General features: G+C 35.8%; 1 protein-coding gene across 1 annotated transcript in view; it reads left to right on the top strand.

Annotated features, from left to right (window-relative positions):
* Positions 1 to 21,563, top strand: part of GBE1 (glucan (1,4-alpha-), branching enzyme 1) — a 158,917-nt gene that overhangs the window by 90,962 nt on the left and 46,392 nt on the right. The window contains exons 8-12 of the mRNA XM_014947262.1: positions 2,329 to 2,444; positions 2,693 to 2,820; positions 5,951 to 6,049; positions 8,164 to 8,274; positions 10,717 to 10,888. Of these exons, the coding sequence (XP_014802748.1) occupies positions 2,329 to 2,444; positions 2,693 to 2,820; positions 5,951 to 6,049; positions 8,164 to 8,274; positions 10,717 to 10,888 (626 nt within the window). The remainder of the gene's footprint in view (positions 1 to 2,328; positions 2,445 to 2,692; positions 2,821 to 5,950; positions 6,050 to 8,163; positions 8,275 to 10,716; positions 10,889 to 21,563) is intronic.

The following is a 21,563-nucleotide window of genomic DNA, read 5'->3' as shown; positions in this document are numbered from 1 at the left end:
AGGTTTTTGATCTCATCAATTTGCTAACTAATCTTTTGGTTCAACAAATTCATCTTGTTTGTTCTTATTTGTAGTCAGTTTTTCATGTAAAAGTCATTACAATTTGTTTTCATACAGATTCTCCATCTTTTTCCAAAGATCAGTCTTCATTATCAACAGTGGTAGAAAAAAAATTCATTTGTTATCTGTTTTGAGACCTCTGTGTGTGTCTTACAAATGTATAAAACCTCTTCACCATCTTAAGAACTTCAAGGTTATAAAGTCAAGCAGTCTGTAATGAGGAGAAATAACTTTCGTTTGGCTGGTGCTTGTAGCAATTAATCTACTCTTTGTACATGCATTATCTTAATTCTGTGTGAGATCTACAACCATAAAAATACTACTAGTTTGACTTTGCTGGCAGTGTTTAGATTGCAGGAAATAGCTTTCTGCAGATTTGATGCTGGGTCAGGAAAAGATACAGCAAGCATTTGCACAAAGCTGTATTTTTGTGTGACCAGCTTGGCAGTTCACATGACACTTGGTATCTTTCTATTCCTTTCAATATCAGAGCATACTCTATCATTCATTCATTGCAAATCATCTCACCTAAGAAACAATAAATATATAAAAGGTTCTGTAGACAAGCTCCTGCGGATCTTCCTAGTATAGTGTTATCTGTGAATGGGATGATTTGGGCTGGGAGGGGGAACTCAGGGATGGAACAAAAAAAATCATGTCATGAATGACCAAAAAAAGATATTGAACTGAGGCAATGTATTGATTCACATTTCCTAAATTTGGAGGTTTTGATTTGGTAATATTTCTGTCCTTATACGCACAGGTGTATGTCTGTGTGCAGTACATGCAAAGAATGGAGAAATACTATAATCCTATTGAATGAAGTAAATCGAATGGACTATTTAGTGAGGTCAGGATTTTACCAGCTTTATAGTGTATTCACAGCCTCCCCGTCTTTTCATATAATACCACTAATTCTAGATTTAAAGCACCCCTCATGCAAGGAAGTTTTTTGGAGGAAGGATTGTGGGGACATTTGTTTTGTCAAAATAGAGTGTATTCTTTGTGTCATAGTTGCCTCATGAGTCTGCCTTCGACATCTGTTAAATAAAGTGAAATCTGGAAGTGTTCTCCTTCATTGCCTTATGCCAACTATGTGCATAGGTAAACTGTAACAGTGATGCTGACTGATGTGCTTTGTGCTAGGTGTACCCCATCAGTCTTGCTCACCAGAGAGTGGTGGGTGAGACCCTGCGTGCTGCTGTGTGGCTTGCACTCTTCTCCTAACAGAAGCTCAGTAATAAGTGGAGCTGTAGCTGCTCTATGTTGGGAAATCGATTAGAGAGAAATCATAACATTGGCAGGTGTTGAAGATCGAGGCAAAAAATGTTTTGCTACCTCGTACGAAGCTGATTGAGATGGGTGAGCTCTTTGGAGCTACAGCTTGCAGGAGATGCATCTGAGGCAGCTGTGCTGAGGGTGGCAGAGGGCAATGGCGTGGAGGGTGGATGGCAGAACAAGTTATAGGGGTCTTTGAAGCTACTGAGACCAGTATCCTGGGAAAGGAGGTGACGAATAGTGGGAAAACTGTTCCTGAAACTATTTTGTTCTTCAACACAAACTTTGTTCACAAATGCCTCCACATCCTTACTCACTTTGGAACCTCTCTTATATTTTTGATTTCACGTCCACACTTTGTTTGTGTGTGTGTGTTATACCCCATTCCTGTTCTGAATTTCAAAAAATATGTCTTCAACTTCGATAAGTCGCTTTATTCTTTTAAATGTGTAAATTTGCAACACAGTAGGTCATTTGGTAATCTACTGGTGACATGCGATTTGTAAATAATCAGGGGTAGGTGGGCGGGGGATGACAGCTTTTCAATTTTTATTATGCCTGGAAATTGCTGTAAATCCATAAAATCTTGGGGATGAAATCTTACCTATTATAATTTTCTCTCCATGTCTAGGAGATTTTTTCCCACAGTGTAAACATCTTTAGAGAGGCAAAGGAAAAGTACAGTGTCAAGTATGGGTGTTAAAATGTAATATATGTGTTCAATCACTAACCTATTTAGACATCTATATAGATAGTTGATAATTTTTCCTAAACATCTATCTCCCTGCTTAAAATTATGTGCAGTAAAAGACAAAGATATAAGGAAGACAGACTTCTTAGGAAAAGGCTGATGAAAAACAGGGAAGAAGTCATTAAAATGGTAAAATGTTCCGTGCAAGTACTGTATATGCGAGTGGGGAACATGGTATAAGAAACTCTAGTTGATCCCGAGGTTTCTAAAGCTTATAAAATATATCAATGTTATTTCAGCTGGGAAGTTTTGAGGTTCCTTCTGTCTAATCTGAGAATGTGGATTGAAGACTATCGCTTTGATGGCTTCCGATTTGATGGTGTTACATCTATGTTGTATCATCATCACGGAATTGGTAAGTAATTTAAACAGCTCTAATCTGAGCAATCCTGTTTCAGCTATGCTGCTGTGGAAATAGTGCTGTAAAAGTTCACTGAATGCTCCAAAAATTCCAGAATTGCTAGTATCTTGTTTTGCTGCTCTATGGATAGATCTGAAATTATGAATAAATTTGGTGCTTATAAAATTGCATATTGTAAAATCTGTGGTTTAAAAAAACAAACCAAAAACGACTGTGACCTTTAAAACTTCTTGTCTTATTAGGCACAGGGTTCAGTGGAGATTACAATGAATATTTTGGTCTACATGTGGATGAAGATGCTTTGTGTTATCTAATGCTGGCCAACCACATGATTAATTTCTTGCATCCGGAATGCATAACCATAGCAGAGGTAAGATCAGGATTTGCCATCCTCAGTGACATCAATATTGATTAGTTGGCTTTGGGATGTGAATTTCCTGTTAATTATCAAGTCATATTTCAGGTACTCAAGGATTGACAGGAGCTGAGAAATGTTAGTAGACAGACTTTGCCTTGTGGGGGGAAAAAACAACTGAAATATGTACTTTGGGAATTTTCTCTAATGGGTCATGTGATAAATCTATAAACGCTGCATGTATATGCTAATTTAAATTTAGTATTAAGTTTCTCTAGGTTTCTGAGGGAGAAAATAGAATATATTACTTGAGTTGATTGAGATAATTAAACTCTTTTCACTGAAAAACATTATTGTTGGGACATAGAATTTTTAATAGTATGAAACACCAGAGCATTATAGTGCTATAGTAGGTACATTTTCACTGATATTTTCTCCTTATCTAAAAAAAAAAAGTAAACCCTGAGGATTTCTCTCTTGTTATATTTCAATAATTCTTGTTGTTTAAAGGAAAGTTACATCTATCTGATATCATTAGGGACTATATAGATTTTTTAATAAAACTTTCTATATTGCTCAAGAGTACCCTGTTTATCTTCAGAAAACAAAATACTGCTTGACTTCATTTCTCAGTTACAGTAAAGTTTTATATTATAGACAGCCACTGCGAAAAGTTTAATGACAAGCTATCAAAAACGGCATCTGATGAGGAATGACTGGTAAACTTGGGATGGTTTCACTGAGCTGTAGGCTTATTTGAAGTCAAATTTGTTCATTTTCTAGGTAGTCTTAGATTACAAGCATTCCTGCCAATGAAATTTTGAGTTCAGTCTGCTCATGTTAACTGGCCTAAGAGGTTTTTTTTTTTAATTAGATGTGTCTTCAGTTTCTCTTGTTTGAGTTGAAAACTGCTTCTGTTCCAATACATCATTTTTCTACCTGGGGGAGTGGCTACATGAAATACAGAATTGATCAATAAGCTGCATATTTGAAGGAGAATTCCAGGAGAAACTATTGACATAATTGAAAATTACTAAAGGCAATGAAGAATTTCTGCTTGCCCGTAATGATGATGGAATGAGTGCCACATGAGAAAAATGTTTTTGTCTAGCCATAACTAATTATAATATATTCCTTAATTATTTAACCAATAATTTTCACAACTTTTTAATATTGTGTATATTCACTTAGTCATTTCTAAGTTTTTAGGTACTACTGACTATATGCTTACTTTTTATTTTTGCCTTCTAAATAAAGCTGTGATTAGAGTCTTGTATAATGAGAAAAAAAGTTAAATAAAATTACGTCATGCCCGAAGTATTATAGAAACAAACAGACAAAAAAACCCTACTGCTATGACTTCTTTTTTTTTAATGGAGCTCATTTCAAACTAAGGTCTGAACAAATGCTTAGACTTTGGCTGTTGACATTTGGTGGAAAATATACTGAACAAACTAACACTGAAGAGTTGTTTTTTTTTCAGTGTTTCCAGGTAAAAATATGTAAATATAGATAGATATAAGTAATATTAAATTTGGAATTTTACTTCCCAAAAATTTGAATTTCAAAGACTCGGACCTTGTCCAGATAGGCATCATAGCACCAGAGAGAAAGGCTTTTGTTTCAGATCGTCTTGTCCTGCATAACATGGAGAGCATTAGTTGGCTTTTATCCTTTCTGACTGATCTAGGAGAGCTATTGAACTTCCAAACTTTTAGATATTATAAAAGGAAATAATTTCTCCTTTGTTATTTGGTATTTACAGCATGTGGAATGTGGATGCATTTTTCTGTGTGATCTAATGACTGCTGAGTAAAGGGGGATAATCCCCTCCTTTGATCTCCTGGCTTTGCTGTTGATGGAGCCCAGGATGCTGCTGGCCATCCCTGCTGCCAGGACAGGCTGCTGGCTCCTGCTCAGCTTGCTGCTGGCCCAGAGCCCTAGGGTCTTCCCAACAGAGCTGCTCCCCAGCCTGTATGGATGCAGGGGCAGGATTTGACAATTTGCCCTTGCTGAACTTTCTGAGAGTGCTGTTGATTGATTCCTCCAGCCAGCCAGGGTCCCTCTGGATGGCAGCCCTGCCTTCCACCCCCCAGGATGCCATCCATGAGCTTTGTGATGATGTGGTTGGTCTCCTCACTTATGTCAATATGTTGGGGGGTGGGAAGGGGGAGGATGAATGTATGCGTATGTATCTATAACTTTAAATGCAAATATCTTTTTCACTAGTCTAATGCAGCAATTGGATTGAAAAGTGGATTGAATCCAGAAAAACAGAAAGGGCTTCTTACTTAAGCCCTGCTTCTAGTCAGAATTTAGTTCCATACATTTTCTTGTGCAGATGCAAAAAGTGTATTTTAATCCATAACCATTGTGATGGAATGGCTTCTCACTGACATCAGTTAATAAGATTGAGTACTGATAGATATTTTGCAATTATTGGAGATTTGCATTCTCTATACGGATAAGCTAACTTTAGAGAAAGAATGCTGTTGATATAAATTCCTAATAAAGCGATGGAATAAATATTTATTTTAAGAACTTCGAATTATGAGTTTAAGAATGATCAGCCTCCATCAATATGAAACTGGAAAATTATTCAGTAAGAGCATGACACTTTCCAGCGCTAGCTGGATCAATAGTTTTGGTTTGGTTCATTTAGGAAAAGAGCAGAGATTGTATTTTTCTTCCTTAATGCGCTTTATATTCAGCCTTTTATTTTTATGCCATTCTTTATGCAAAATATCAATAAAAAATGAAGGTTTAATTTGTCTTTCGTTGTCTACTCTGTATTGATTTACTGGGAGCTCAAGAGAGCTAATTATTTCAAATTCTGCACCTACTGAGGTCTCTTCCCCCTCAAATATCTACTTTATTAAAATATTTTGTAATAGAGTATTTGATGAGAAAGTTATAATGCTTTTCCCTGAAACTCTTGCATTCAAAGAGAAAATCTAGGCATAGTAATCACTCACTGATTTTTGGGTTTTTTTAGGGGTTTTTTAGGTGTTTTTTTTTTTATCCCCTACCCAGGCTAGTCTGTGAAGCAGCTTACAATTTACGGAGTGTTTGTCAAGTATTACTGTGTGGTAGAAATGATTGCAATTCTATGCAAATTATGTTGTGGGTTTTTTTTTTATTTAAGGATGTTTCTGGAATGCCAGCTCTTTGTCGTCCTGTTGCAGAGGGAGGAGGGGGTTTTGATTATCGACTAGCCATGGCTATTCCAGATAAGTGGATACAGGTGAGAACTTCTTGAAAAATGTGTTCTGCTCTTCAAAGTGAAACATTTCTCTACCTGTGCATAGGCAAAAACACTCTGAATCCTACTGACAAATTTCAGTCTCTCTTCTATTAATGTCCTGTTCAAATAAATTGACAAGCTTGAGCACAGGTATTAGTGGCTGAAATGAGTGATGCCAGATACCACGTAGGTTTTGAAAGATGAGTAAGTTCAGGGACTATCCTTTGCATTCTAGCTGATATTTGTTTTCTTTGTACAATACACATAGACTAATTTTGTTTGAAATAACTTGTATCTTGAAACAGCTGTGGAATGTGTAGTTTATATTAAATGTGACCAAGTAGATGGGTTAACCATATGCATATGAATACTAAGAAAAAAAAAACACAAACCAAAACCATGCAATGAACCCTTCTGAAATTGAGTGTAGTAATTGGCATTGAACACAGAGCTGTACAATAGGGTTGCAAAAAAAAAAAAAAATAAAAATGTAAACGCTCTTGAAGAACAGTAATATACTAATAAACACAGACTATGGTAAGGATTTCAATCACTTTTTCCTTAATACAGGGAATCGTAAGAAAAGGAATGAAACAGTAAATGATCTCAGAAGGCTTCTACTGATGTTTTAGAGAATGTTTTTCAGTTAGATTGCATCCAAATCCCTCAGGCTATCATGATGATCTGAAAACAATAAATGTTTTATATGAGCATTAATGCTACAATAAATGTTGTGAGTAGCTTAAAATAAAAAGCAAATTAACTTAACTTCAGCATCGTTCACTTCTGTAACTAGGAGGTGGAGGGCAAATTGAAAAACAGTGTCCAAACCTTTTCATTTGGAAGGCAAGCATACCAGCTTTTACAACAGGGAGAGCATCATTAAACTTGAGACTGCTTCTTGCTGTCATTTCACTGCAGCTTTTAAGTATGTCGCTGTTAGTAACAAGGTTTCTGTGGAACTTCCTAAAAGCAGTTGTAGACCTGAAGGGTCTCCAGGGTTCCATGAATTAATTCTGAGCGATCTGTAAAAGTAGGTGAGATAAGCTGATTGTCGTAACAGTGGCTGTACTAGTTCACATTAAAGATCAATCTACTACGTAATATGATGCTGCAGAGGGACCTGAACGTTTTCAGGGCCAGATTTTATAGAGTTATTAATAAGGGAAAAAATTAAAAAAAAAGCTGTTTAGGAGTACATGGCCACTTACAATCAGAATGTTACATTTTACAGTGTCACATTAGCCATCAATGTTACTGCCTTTTGATCACTGTAATTTTTATGTCTATGTAGTTATGTATATGAATTCTAGTTGCAGTGATCAATGGAGGTCTAAAAAGTTCTACAGAAAAAGAAAGGACTAACACTGAAATGGGTCTAGGTTTAGAAGAGGGATGAAATAGTGACATATGAGGCAGAAAATTCCTATGGATGTGATTTAATTTAAATTCCAAAAAATCAGGAGCCAGCATAACAAAAAAATATGTAAGGCTTGTTTTGTATTCCAAAGCTTTGGAATTCATGCTGTTTGGAACTGACCGCAGATCAGAGAACGTGCAAGCCCCTGCACTGAGCACCTTCTCATGTGATTGTGTGCTTCATGGCAATAGCTTAGTGCTATCTTGCAGTGGTCTGTTCTGTACCACACAGCCCAGTGTTTCACCTGTAGTTGGAAGCTGCCACATGCCAGGGTTACTTGAAATACAGGACTTCCTTCAATACTGCGTGTACGTAGGAGTGTGTGCCCACATATTTATTTTTTTCTCTAGTTTTTGGTGCAGTGGTCTCTTGGAGCTCCGAGCAATTGCATTGCCCGCTGTTATCAGTGGATTCACATGACAGATGGCAAGTCCAATGGTCCATGCTCATACATGGAAGTCCAGGACAAACAAAATTTTCTAGTTATTATATTCATGTAGTGGAATTCAAAAGAAAGATATGTTTCCAGGTTATCAGAGAAAGCTTGTTGCTCCAAAGCTGGGGCTAGGAGAAGCTGAAGTAATACAGTTCACAATTTATTGGACCTTTCTGTGAGAAGATAATGAAGAAAGGTACTAATGTGCTTTTAGTTAAAACAAATAATTTTTCAATGATCTTTCATTTATTTCTGCAGATAATTAAGGAGCTGAAAGATGAAGACTGGAATATGGGCAATATTGTGCATACATTAACAAACAGGCGGCACGAAGAAAAGTACATTGCATACGCAGAGAGCCATGATCAGGTATTGTATCTATATGTTTATATATAAGAAAGTAAAAGATGAGGTTTAGATACTTAGTGGGTTTTGCTTTCTAAAAATTGAGACGAGTTGAAAAAGGTAGGTCTGGAACTACTGCTCATTTCTTTTTTTTCAGTTTTTCTTTAGGTCTTTTTGGTTTTGATCCTTCTTTTTAATTAAGGAATTCTGGAGTGGGTGGGAGTTTGTTATTTTTCAGTTTTGTTTTGTTTGGGTTTTTTTTAAGAAATGAGTTCTAGCTTCTTGTTTTGCCTGCCTGTCATAGAACATAGGAAGGCATATAATCCATACTTTTGAAAATGTGATTTATATAAAGTATGATGGAGCACTATTTATGATAAGCATAAACAATATCACAATTTAGCAAATCTGTTCACTGAATCAGTGTTTGCAACTGTTGTCGTTCCCTTCAGGAAAACGTTTCCTCTCTGAAATCTCTCTTTGGAAATCTAAATGAAATATTCTTTAAAGGTTTGATTCAAAACACAGCAATTATAATAGTTCTATGTACAGAAAGATGAAAAAATAATAAGTTTGGATAACGCTCATCTAACAGCTAACTGTGACAATTGCAGATGGACACTCGGATGATATGTGAAAAGTAGGATAGTGAAACAGAATGGGGGTGTAGGTAAAAGTCACTCTGGAGGTACTTGAAGTGATGCACCTGAGTGGCTGGAACAATTCTGGCTTCTTATGTTACAATGTGTGTGAGCTGTGAGCTGACTGTTACCAGTCAGAATACAGGGCCTTATGGTTATAATAAGTATGTGAAATAGAGCAGCTCAATTCTGATAGCTGTCCAAAAACCAGATACAATAGTGGAATTATTATCAATGGAACGGAGAGCAAAGAGCAAAATCAGTATGCCACTCTAGCCTTTCATGGTTTGTGTCCATCTTGAATGTTGAAGACAGATTTGTTCCTGTTATCTCGAAGGATATAGAGCATAACTGGAAAAAAATGCTGTAAGAGTTGGTAAAAATAATAGCAGGTGTGGATTGGTTTTCACAAGAAAACTAAATAGACTAAGACTCTTCAGGATAGAAAAAAGATCATTGAAGGGCAAGGGTTCCAGTTTATAAAATCATGACTGGCATAGAAAACATGAACAGGGAACACTTGCCTTCTCCTCTAATGGAAAGATTAGGGGACATGAAATTACACAAATGCCACATTCTGAGTCCAGAGAAGAGTTGTTACTTGCAGTTGTTCAGTGCGATCTTCAGTCTTGCCATAGGATTTTTTTTTTTAACAAAAGATTATTTTTTACTTGAGGGAATCATCTATATGTGCTTTTATATCGTTAGCTGGAAAACTAAAGGATGGTGGTGATTTTCAGCTAGATCTCTTTACAGCTCAGCTGTCTCTCTGGCATCTAGTGAATTTTCATGCTAGAGTATAATATGAAAATTGGGCTAATTGAACAAAAATTAGTTATTTGCATACAAATGCTCCAAAATGTTTTCAGCTACCTGCATGCTAATATATCAGAATAATCCTTGTTACATAGCATTTGTGTGGCCTTTCTCAAGTAACAGTAAGCTCTAGCAAGTTAATAATTCAGTCACTGTTTTTAGACAGAATTACTATTTATTTTTCTGTCTTGTGTGAAATCACAGAAAACCAATCACATTCTTGATTGCATATAAATGAATGTTTCATATTCACTCTGCATCTCTAAATCAGAAATGTTGTTAATAGCCATTTATTTGTACATCCTAGGAAGTTTACTTGATATGTTTGCTTTCTTATTTTCTGTGTTTTACCATAGAACCATAGTTTTCTATAAAAGTTGCAAAATGTTAGGTCACTTGTGGCTTATTGCGTTGATGTTATTATGATGCGATGATGGTGTCTGTAGGCAAAAAGGTTCTCAAAGGTCACTTGTGGCTTATTGCGTTGATGTTAACATTTCACGTTTGGTGTCTGTAGGCAAAAAGGTTCTCAGAAGTAATTGTGCAGTGCTATCCCATCAGGTGAAATGTAGGACTACAGCAGGGGTTTATTGATCACATACTGGTACTCCAATCAGTGTGAGGAGCCCCAGTAACCATGCAGAGGGTTGCAAGCGGAAAACAGACGGTTGGGTCTGGCATCCAGATGAGGCTCAGCTCAAGGATGTCTCTGCCTCAGTTTACGTACTTTCTCTTTTTGGCAGCAGATCATTTATATCACGTGATTACCCATCACAATACAAAGCTGCAGCAATTAGAAGCTAGGGTGACTGCGATCTGGTGATCATCAGTGGTGGCAGGATGTTTTCTTTGTGAAGAAGGACTAGATCGTGCACACCAAGCCATGTCTGTGACTCCTCACCAATCTTCCAAGTCCTCCCTTGATGATGTAGAATGCATGCTTTAAAAAAACATTAGAAACACTTCTAGTATAGTCAAGGCTTTTATTCACTTTTTTAAACTGCTACAGGCGCTTGTTGGTGATAAGACATTGGCATTTCGGCTGATGGATGCAGAGATGTATACAAACATGAGTGTGCTCTCACCTCTTACACCAGTCATTGATCGGGGAATACAGCTCCATAAAATGATTCGTCTCATTACTCATGCGCTTGGAGGAGAGAGCTATCTGAACTTCATGGGTAAGTAATCTTAGGAACAAGTCTTTCATTTTCTCATCTACAGAACACAGGAAAATAAAACGATCTAACAACATCTTGCGTCCACAGTAGTTATCACAATGCTCGAGTTTGGAGCCTAAATGCTTTTATAAAGAATTAGTCCAAAAGTTAATATGCATTGTTTTTCTGTCTGTAAGATGTATTATAAAACAAGAAAATAAAATCAATATGGTTCCTATTTGTAACAGAAATAACTTTTTTAAAGACTCTAGTTCAGGTTACTAACTGATTTACAGTCTAACACTGATTTATAACTCAGACTAGTATTTTAATTTTTGTTCTGCAAGTTTCTCAGATGGTGAGCCTTGCCTTATACAGCAAGGTTGACTTTCATCTCTATTTTATACTCTCCAAAACTTTTTAAGGTAACAATGAATTTACTAAGGGTAGCTTTATGCTTATTTCACTTAATTGTCAGGAAGTAATCTAGAATCAGTTGATTTATATTTCATTGCTTCTTAGTGAAAAGCAAATGAGGTAGGCAAGGACAAATCATAGAGATAGGAGGCACATCCTGCTATCAAAGCAGGGAAATAGTGATACTTAACAATACTTTTTGTTCATAAGCTGTAAATACAACTGTTGCATTGCTTCCTAAGCACTATTGCTACAAAAACATCCAGTAGTTAATCTTATTTAACTAACTGGCAAGTTACAGTTCCTTGTGGTCATCTTAAATGTTGTTCCCAGTTTTTTTACAAGGTGCTGAAGCTATTTATGCTTAATGCTCTTTACCATATTCATGTTTGTTAATTTCTTTGCGAAATCATCCTTTTTTAGTAAAAGTCACCATTCTGTCATGTGGTGTGATGAGTTCTGTATGGCGGTTGTGATACTCTCATGGGGAAGGGGAAAGCTGAAAGCGTGCTGTAAATGATCATCTCAGTTTTCTGACAACAAAACACTTGAAAATGATAGATTTTTGGGCTTAATACTGCTTTCAATTTTTATTTTTAAATGTTTTATATTATCAAGTTAAAGGGAATTATTGGATGTATATTGCCCTTCTTTCATGACAGTATATTTAAAAATACATTTTTCTAATTAAAAAGCTGGATGACATTAAAAAGACAATGATGTCATTTGATTTAGGCATATGTATACTGATAAGTTCTCTTCCTTCATACTAGAAGAACTAGAAAAAAATAAAATGTTTGTGGGTTTTCTTAAAAAGAATGAAAGTAACTTCAGTACAGAACAAATCAATTCAATTTATGCTATACTAATAAAATTATTGTTTCTAATAAAATAAAGAACCTTTTCCCAAGAATGAAGAAGAGGTAATGAAACAAAATATTTACTAAGTGTGTAGTCAGACACCAAAATGTGCAACTGTTCAAACTAGTGATACTACAATAGTGAAGGAAGCAGGTGTTTAAAAAATATGCCAGCTAAACTGCAGATTCTCTGCCCCAGATTGACTTGGTAAGGTTAGAAAAATGATCAGTAATTCAATGTGGCATGTTAAATCCAGTGTGTCAGTGCAGGTTGATTGAGCAATTAATATGTGTATCCTTGAGTACAGCAATTGTTTCAGTAACTGCGTTATAGTATTCTATATGAAAAAGGTAAAAAGATTGTAATAAATGTAGGAGAAGGAAATGAAGGTAAAAAGACTGTAATAAATGTTGGAGGAGAAAATGTGTAAGTTCAGAATGCTTGCAATCCGGTGTACATAAAATGCATATTGCAGCATGCTATCTAGTTAAGCAAATACAGTGACAAATGAGTTCTTTAACTTTCAGTTTTAAGCAAATGCTGAGGGTGAGGAAGAGAAGCCTCCTGTGGGATAAGGGAGAAGCATGGAAATCTCCGTTCACAGCATCTGGAGAAGGCACTCCAGGTGCCTCTCTGCTTCCCTAGGTCCTTCCATAAATGTCCCATACCTTCTTGTTCTGAAAACAGACACCAAAGCAACACACTGCTTTCTCAACCCTTCTTTTGCTCACCCTAAGGAAAAACAAACCGCTTCTAAAATACATTTTATCAGAAGTGGAATTACATGTTCTCAAATATATCCTGGAATTTCTCTTTGAAGATCTGGAAAATATTTAATTACACCTGTGTAAGAGTAGAATTTGTACTCCCTATATCCAAGCAGATTCCTATTGAGAGAAGTTGTGCCCTATTGAACACCAAGCACCCATTGTGGCTTTCTCCCATCTTTCCTGCTTTCCATATGGAACTTTTCTCTGTCGTTCTTACAGGTATCTGTATGAAACCACTGCAAAAATCCTGGAAGTTGTTGTTCTTATTTTTCATGTTTCTAGGACTAGAGGATCTTTAAGGCCCCTTCCAACCTAAACCACTCTGTGATTCTATTTTCCTTCTCAGTTGCTTATTACAGCATAGGCAATTGATGATGTATGCACACCTAAATGTGAATAGGAAAGTTTTGTCATTTCAGTAAATTGGTTCCCTTGTAACAGAAACCATTGGGAGCATTCTTTCCTCTGGTCTGTATTTCAGTTTTCTGTGCAGTTTGCAACTAATCTCTGGGGCTTCATGTGCCCATCTGGCACGGAAGACTTAACCTAGAAAGAGAAAATCTCCATATGCTCGGCTGAAAATGAGCATGACAATGATAAACGTCCTGCTGTAGTGAATGAACACTCTGCAAGGCCAGTTTGTTTAATAGTAATAATAAAAAAGTAGCAATTGTTTTGAAACTTGTGCTATGTCTAACTCCTCTGCTTTCAAAGCAGGTAGGGAGTAACAATCCTAATGTAGCTGTAGCTTGCTCAACCCAGCTCCTATTTTAGATAGAGATTTTAATACTGAGACCAGCCAGCACTGGTCAGAAGGTGTCATATGACTTTAGGAAGTCACAAAAATTACAAGTTGTTCTGCACAATGCTTTAGTAGGAGCACATATGATGCTTCTTTAAGGGTTTCCTCCACTACAGCTAGGCTTCCGCAAAGATATTGACATAGATAATACACATTTGATTGTCTGAACTTAAATGACACTTAAAGAGAAAGCCCCAAGCATTCACAGTGTGTGCCAATATTAAATAGTGGAAGTAATTTTGTTAGTGGAAGTAATAGGAAAAACCCTCTATTCCTACTCAAATATTTTTGTTTGTAATTTTAGCGATATTGAAATACAATAAGAATATAATTAATTAAAACGAGAAAAGCACGTGGAAAAATATTTTGAGGCTCAGATCTTTGCCCTCTCTAATATGGGGATTTGAAAACAAATCTGACAACTATCTGACTAAAATTGTCAGTTTATTTCCCTACAAAATAAGGCTTAAGGTTTGAGTCTGCTTCCTCAGTTGTTAAACATGGACTAATAGAAGTTGTTATAAGACTTCTAGAATACTACAGGAATCTTCAGATCTTGCCTTGAGAATTAAGCAACTGCTGTTACCCACTGGACAATGTTTAACTTCGACGTCAAGACTCTATACGTATTTCCTGAAGACAATAGTTGAACTTACTGCTACAGAACTGTTCTGTCTGTGCATGCCTTCATTTTCCTTTGGCTTCATTTTCCATACTGTCCCTGGAGAAAAGCTGTAGACAACTGTAACTGTTCTTTTTCCATTAAATATTATTTTTCTTTTGTCTTGCTCATAGCCTGTGCCCTGCACTTAGGGAAACCCTGTGGGACATGGGAAAGAGCTGTGCCAGTTCTTTGGTGAATTTGTTTCCATGTTCTCTCCTTATCTCGCAAGATACATTCTGTTTGTATACCTAGATTTGGACAAGCAAGATAGCTGCTTTCTTCCCTAGAATAAACATCAGATCCAGCCCAAGGGGCCTTAAATAGCAGTTTGGGTCCTTGGGATCCTTCATAGCATGAATATTTACTGGTTTATGCCACTATGGGGTTTTGCTTTTCATCTTGCTAACAATCGTTTTCTTGTTTCCTTTTTCATTTTAAATTGGCTTAAACTCAGATCTATTGATTTACATGGAGATTAGTTCCTACATGAATCTCTAGCATTATTTTTCGTTACTTTTCTATAGTAAAACAACTCTTAATTAGGACTCCAGAGAACAAATCACTCTTCCTGGAAAGAACTTCTTAAATATATATAAGCTAGAAAATGATTTACAATAACTAGAACAATCATGCAGTCATGAGCATTGACTGCTGGTGTTACTGTTTGGGTTGACATTTACCTCTGTGTCGCTAATATCATCAAATCTATCTGAAAAGCTGCCTTTTACCACTTGTTAGTTCATTTACACAGTACTTTATCTGCTTTCTTTAAGCTTAGGGTTTTTTGTGTGCACTAAATTAGTTGGGTTTTTTTCTCTAATGGTTTGGTATGGTGAGACCTTGTTGTGTCTTTGGCCTTTAAAATAAAATAAAATTCTATGCATCATCTATTTTTTTGAGTATTTTGGAAGGAGAAAATTAGATCTTTATTTTTATTTTTTAGACCAAAGGATTTTGTAACACATGGATTTGAAAATATGTTGACAAACAAGACAAGGAATGGTGAAAACCTGTATCAGTAGCACCAATGTCAGGATGGGAAATGTGCTTACAATTTACTTTGAGTTACTGCTTACAGACCTGAAATAAAAATGATACAACATAACTTATAATATAAATGCAAATGTTACTTAAAACAAAATCTGAAATACTTTTATTACTACCTATTCTAGACAAAGAAATTGTTTTGGCAACAAGGATATTTAGCATAAACCTAAGGGGGTTTTATTTGCTTAGACATGTTGCCAGCAAATCACTTTGAATTTTTACACTTTTTTTTTCTGTACACTTATGATTATTATGTCTGCGTGCTGGCCACAGAGTAACCTTTTTAGACCATGACATAAAAAATGGCCGTGCAAGAGCAAATGCTCTTGAAATAGCTCCCTTCAGTCAACTTCTTTTGAAAAACAACCTTGAAATGTTCAGTTGGTAAACACTGTGGGTTAGGATACATAATTTGAAATCATTCTTCTTAATAAGCTTACCTAGTATACCTGGCAAATGTACTATCTGTGCTGCCAGTTCTACCAGGTGCTTTAATTTCATGGCAGTCTGACAGAAACAGTTATCTTTAAGGTAGAAAACAAGAAGGGTGCAATGTGAAATCTTTCTTATAGTTTGGCATAGACTTCTTGTCCTGTAGTGGCAGACCACCTACAACTTTGTTCTATATATAGTACCTTGGATGCTCACACTCACAACTTGGGACAGGCAATGGCAGGGGGAATAATCCAAATATATAGATTTCGCTTCATTAATTGCTTTGAGAGTCTCTTCCAGAAGGTCTAGAGGTGTAAACTGTTAATGCTTGTACATTTAGAGTTGATAGAAGCAAAGCTCATTTCTATACTTGCTCAAAACACATTAGAGTATTTGGGAGAAAAGCAATTAAAGAGAGACTGTCTCAATTTAAAACTAAACCATGCACACACAAACTGATTTTCCTTCTGTCCCACCTTCTCCTCACAAATACTAGAAATCTATTGTGGGAGTTGATTGCACTTCCTCCTTGAGAGGGTGGGGAAGAAGGCTCCATACATGTGTGTGTCATTTAAATACATAAATGATTTCTAACAATAGTCTATATGTGTAATGGTGCATCAGTGTCCACACTATGGCTTCTCAAGTCAGGAACATTGAAACAAAAGCCTTCATAGTCAGCAGCATCCTCAGAACTGCTGAAGAATCAATGGCTGCTGCAACTGTGTCCAAGAATTGAAAACTGAGTAGAATTTTCCAGAGCAGGAGAGAGAATCCTCCAAATTGAGGTAGCTGTTCTGTATGGTGCTCCTTTTTTCTTTCAGAGTAATGCTGATGTTTCCATAGTTTGTTACTAAGTCTTAGGGTATCAGATGTTCCAGTATTATTAATGGAGTGGATTTCAGTAAATCAAGCCATTCTGACATACTTTTTCAGTGGGTTTTTTTCCAAAGGATGGATAGTTTCCTAGTTGTTTGTCTGTGTTACTGGTATAAAGGGATTTGATTTTTAAGCCCGAGTACTCCCTGGAATAACTACAGATTTTCTACATTATGCTTAGTACCACCAGTTAACTATGGTGATATTGTTATTGAGACTTCTACTAATGTCTCAGGCTTTGTTCCTAAGACTCCATCTGTTGCCTTGCATCCTGTGTGATTTGTACAGCTCACAGTTCAGATGACTAACAACTATTCTGTCACCATGTGTGGGTGCATATAACCTGGTCTACTGATACAATAGTATCAGTAAGAAAGAATAAAAAGTGAAGTTTTAAAATAAGTATATTGAAGTTACATTAGAAACAAGAGTACCATTTCTGTTTGTGTGACAGCCTTCATTTTTTCTTTATTGTTTTGAGGAACAATCACACTAATAGGCCTCTATATATTATAACTTTACACTTTTAGCACAGGTTTCTTTTTTCAAGCATTCGAAATTAAAATTTATTACAGAAATGATGGCAAAGTCATATTGTTATGAAAAGCTTTTTTCCCATCTCCTGGATGTGACAGCCAGGGCGTGACTGTTATTCTGTCCTTTTATAAGTGTTTTTTCCTTCCCCCTCTGTAGCTACAAAGTTCAGAAACTCTTTTCAGTAAGCTATAATTAAACTATGTACAGGCAGCATTGATTAGTTTTACTTAGCTGTCTCTTATGAAAAAAAAAAAGAAAACAAACCCAACTCAATAGTTAAAGATATATCTAAAGATTATAATATTCTGACTAAATTGTGTTTTAAGTTTCCTCACCTTGAATTCAAATAAATTTAAAATCAATAGGTCTACCTCACTTTTGGAGTCCTTTGCTTTTTCAATGCAGAATGTAAGCACTGTAGTAGAAGCTCTGTCTTAAAAACATATCTCAAACTTACTGGGAGTTGTGCATATAAATGCACATACTTGTACATAAGAAACTGTTTTTATTAGTCGTCAGATGTGATCCAAATTAAGATTTTCATATAGGACAGGATATTCTTGCCTGTTAGTATGGAAATGTGATAATTTTTGTATTTAGATTATAATGGAAATTTATTTTCCTATATATGCATGCATATATATAAAGATTTCTTTGCTCAATGATTCTTGAAGTGTGTAAGCAATTATGTGTAGTCACTTTACACTTTCTATGCTGTGGTTAACTTGGAGCCAAACAAAACACTCAAAACGTTTTCTGTTTATGTAGTCTTGAGGTGCTTTAAATTGTTACATATTGTAGTTATTCTAAAAATTTTTTAAAGCTTGGTTCATCCTTAGAACCTTGACCATTAGGGCTTTAGAAGAGCCTTGACATTGTATGGTATGTAAAAATGCCTTTGTGTGATGATTTAAGTCATAATGCCTTTTCAGAGGAAAAAAAAAAAAAAAGAAATACCTAGCTGGTTCCCCCTTCTAAGTAGAAGAGCACTCTTGTATGTGTTTTTCTTAGTCACATGAAAATTTGGTCCATCTCAGCATGCATTCAGAATTATAGATTGACTGTCCTTACTTATAGCTAACCTATAGGCTTCTGCTTCTAGCACTGTAGGTTCTTGGTTGGAAGACATAGTGCAAAACTAAAAGAAAGAAAAAAAAAAATTCAGATTTTCATATTTAAGTTGATTTTTAGATGAAACTGGAAACCAACATCCGCTTCTCCATTTGGATTATAAGAAAGTAATAATAATTTGCCTTTTTGAGCAGGAGTAGTCTTGTTTAGGTTTTTTCCCTCTCTGTTGTACCTTCTTCAATAAATTCATGTAATTATGTGTAGTTTTCACATGGAACTTAGCTTCTGCTTTATCAGAAAGCGGAGGACTAATGTTTATTTTCTAGTTTATCTATCAACATCACTAATAACATGCTTAGTGTGGGAGGCCACTAATTTCCTGGATGCCAGATGTCTGGAGAGACAGTCTACCTGGTGTAAACTAAATCTGTGCTAGACCTTCATTTGAAGAACTTTTTGTGTAAGAGGAGGGAAAAAGGGTAAGCATTTACCACTCAAACAGTGGTAAATATGTTGTCTGTGCTGAAGCTTTTGTCTTTTATCTCCCTACCGCTCACTGTGCTTCATACTACGTTGATGCTGGTAATTTATGAGTACTCATTCTGTTTAAGTTAGTTACTTCCGAAACCACCAATGCTGAAAAGTTACAACGGCCTCTCACCACTCCCAGCTGTGTTTCACTTCTACTTTTTGTAGTCTGTCTGTACTCAGTAATCTGAGAAGAGCTTAGCAATTGCATGGCTAAGAGAAAAAATATTTTGTCTAAAGCTGTGTACCCAAGAGGAAAAAATATTCTCCCTGATTATACTTTGTAGGCTGGCTTTTAAAGAGAGAGAGAGAGAGATGATACAAACTGCTTTTTTCTTTATGTCCCGACCAAGTAAATTAGCAACATGAAACTGTAGTGAGCCGGTGTAAGAGCACGCATGAGAATCTGTTGATCAGTGACCCTGCCTTTAGCAATGCATTGTTCTTTCTCAAACAGGTTTAGGGCAATGCAGAGCCAAATAGAATTAAACCCCACATGTTATTCAGTGAGGAATTGTTGTTTGGAGACATGACTGAGCAGGTGACATTTTTTATTAGTAAAGCCTGAATAATAGTTCCTTAGGCATACATTCCAATTTGGATTTTAATGTGTGCAGTTGCGGTAATTTGAAATGAGTTCATCTCAGTAGTGTCATTAATTCCCCAAATCAATGTAGTTTAAACTGACATAACACTTTTTGTGATGACATTGGAATTAAAAAAAAAAAAAAGTCTTTATGAGTTCAAGAACTTATTTTCACAAGCCCTATTTATTAGCTTAAAATCTGCTCATTGTCTTAATTTTCTGAGGCCATCAGTCTGACACTCAGAAATTTAATAGAATATGAATTTAAACAGTGTTGTAGTTGAATGTGCATTGATCTTCAAGGGCTGAGATTTTCTATGCAAATCTTCATAATAAATGGTAAATTCGGCAGAGTAAAGCTTATTGAAACATCCTTTATAAATGTTAACCTGTGCTTCTCAGATGTCTTTTGAGATCTTCAGTTTGAAATTTTAAACTGTGCAGGCTTCAGATGTCACTAGAGTTTATCACTGCAAGCATAGGCTACATGCTTTGATTTGGAGTATATTTCTGTTGTAATTTATTACAAGCTTGTTGAGGTTTCCAAAAAGAAAATCTGAAAGCGCTCAAACCCATTTGGTGTGCTTCTGTATGTCAGGAGATTTAATGGAAAAATGCTTTTATATAGTAGCAGTCACATAGAGGTAGCTATGTATTGGTGTCGGAGGGAGGAAACACGTTCCAGGCAGACCAGGAGACACGCAATCAGGTTGGTATTGGAGTAAAGCTACAGGCTCCGTTAACCCAGGACAGTCACTTTATCCTTCCTGCTAAAAAGATGCTATACATAATTCAGGGTGAGTTCATGGAAATTGATAAAAATACAGTGAAAATGAGATTTTAGTTTTATTTTTGCGTTGTGTTATGAGGTGTTGATCTTGTGTATGAATATAGAGCTGATTTTTGTAAGCTCTCATGAAGGGAGAGGAGGAATTTATACTGAAGTAAATTAGAAAGGGAGTTCAGAAAGAGGGTAAAATTAGTTCTGGCTGAACAGAAAATTAATTTTTAGATTATTTTTTTTGGTGAATAGAACACGTACCTTTTGAATTGGAATGTCTTTTTGACTATAAAAGACTACTTCATTCTAAATGTATTGCGTAAAAGTTAGGGCTAGAGGAGAAACAGGACAAGTTACTTAACATCAAAAGGAGATCAGAGGATTATTCACAGAGCCAAGAGTGCTAGCGCAGTGTTTTTACAGCCAGAAGGCCAAAATTTTTACTCAATTGGGATAGTTATTTGGATCTTTTTGTGAAATTCAAAGCAGGTCCGGCAAGCTAGGTATTTCCATTAAATAGCTTTTGAACTAGCATTTTTAAGAGAGATTATTTAGAAGTTATCTGTTAATCCACTCCTGACTTGAATCACTCCATAGATTGTGGAGCATCTTCCTTAAGCTTGAGGTTTTTTTCATCAGGTTAACTATTGATACAAAATTAAAATACTGTAGGAAAGCCTGGTTCATCTTGATGGTTGTATTATAGGTCAACTCTTTGTGCAGCCTAAGCTTAGAACATTTGTCTTAATAATGAAGAAATATATGGTGTTATTTCAAAATATTAATGCACAAAAAAGGAAACCTAAAAGAAAATGTTAATCTGTCTTAACATGTAGTGTTGGATCAGTAACATGCTTTCCACCATTTAGTTTGTACTCCTTAAACTTGTGAAAAGTACAAACACTGGGATTGTGATATGCACTTAAAACACCATTTTTAGTTTTCCCTTACTGGAGACATCTGCATAGGTGTCTTTTGTGTATCTGTTCTCTCTAGGACTGGGGGAATATGCATATATGGCCTTTTAAAAACAAACAAAAAACTTGTTCGAGCTGAGCTTTTGTTCTTATATTTGTTTATTTTTGTGATTGGTTATCTATTTCAGTTCATACTGGCTGCCACCATCTTAGAAAGTACATAATATTGCTCGAACTGAAAAGTGCAGAAGTCTGAACTGCATGGGCTTCATAATTCGGATTTTTTCTTTTATCTAAGCTAGCATAGTGAGAGTGCTAGCTATTTATAGGTACCAAAATACTGTGTAAATGTATATTCTATTTTCAGTAATTCTTCATTTGTGATAGTATGCTCTTTTCCT

This window comes from Calidris pugnax, unplaced genomic scaffold (genome assembly GCF_001431845.1).
Source record: "Calidris pugnax isolate Ruff unplaced genomic scaffold, ASM143184v1 scaffold95, whole genome shotgun sequence".
Lineage (NCBI taxonomy): Eukaryota > Metazoa > Chordata > Aves > Charadriiformes > Scolopacidae > Calidris > Calidris pugnax.
The sequence above is the reverse complement of the archived record's forward strand: the minus strand, read 5'-3'. Positions and strand labels throughout refer to the sequence as shown.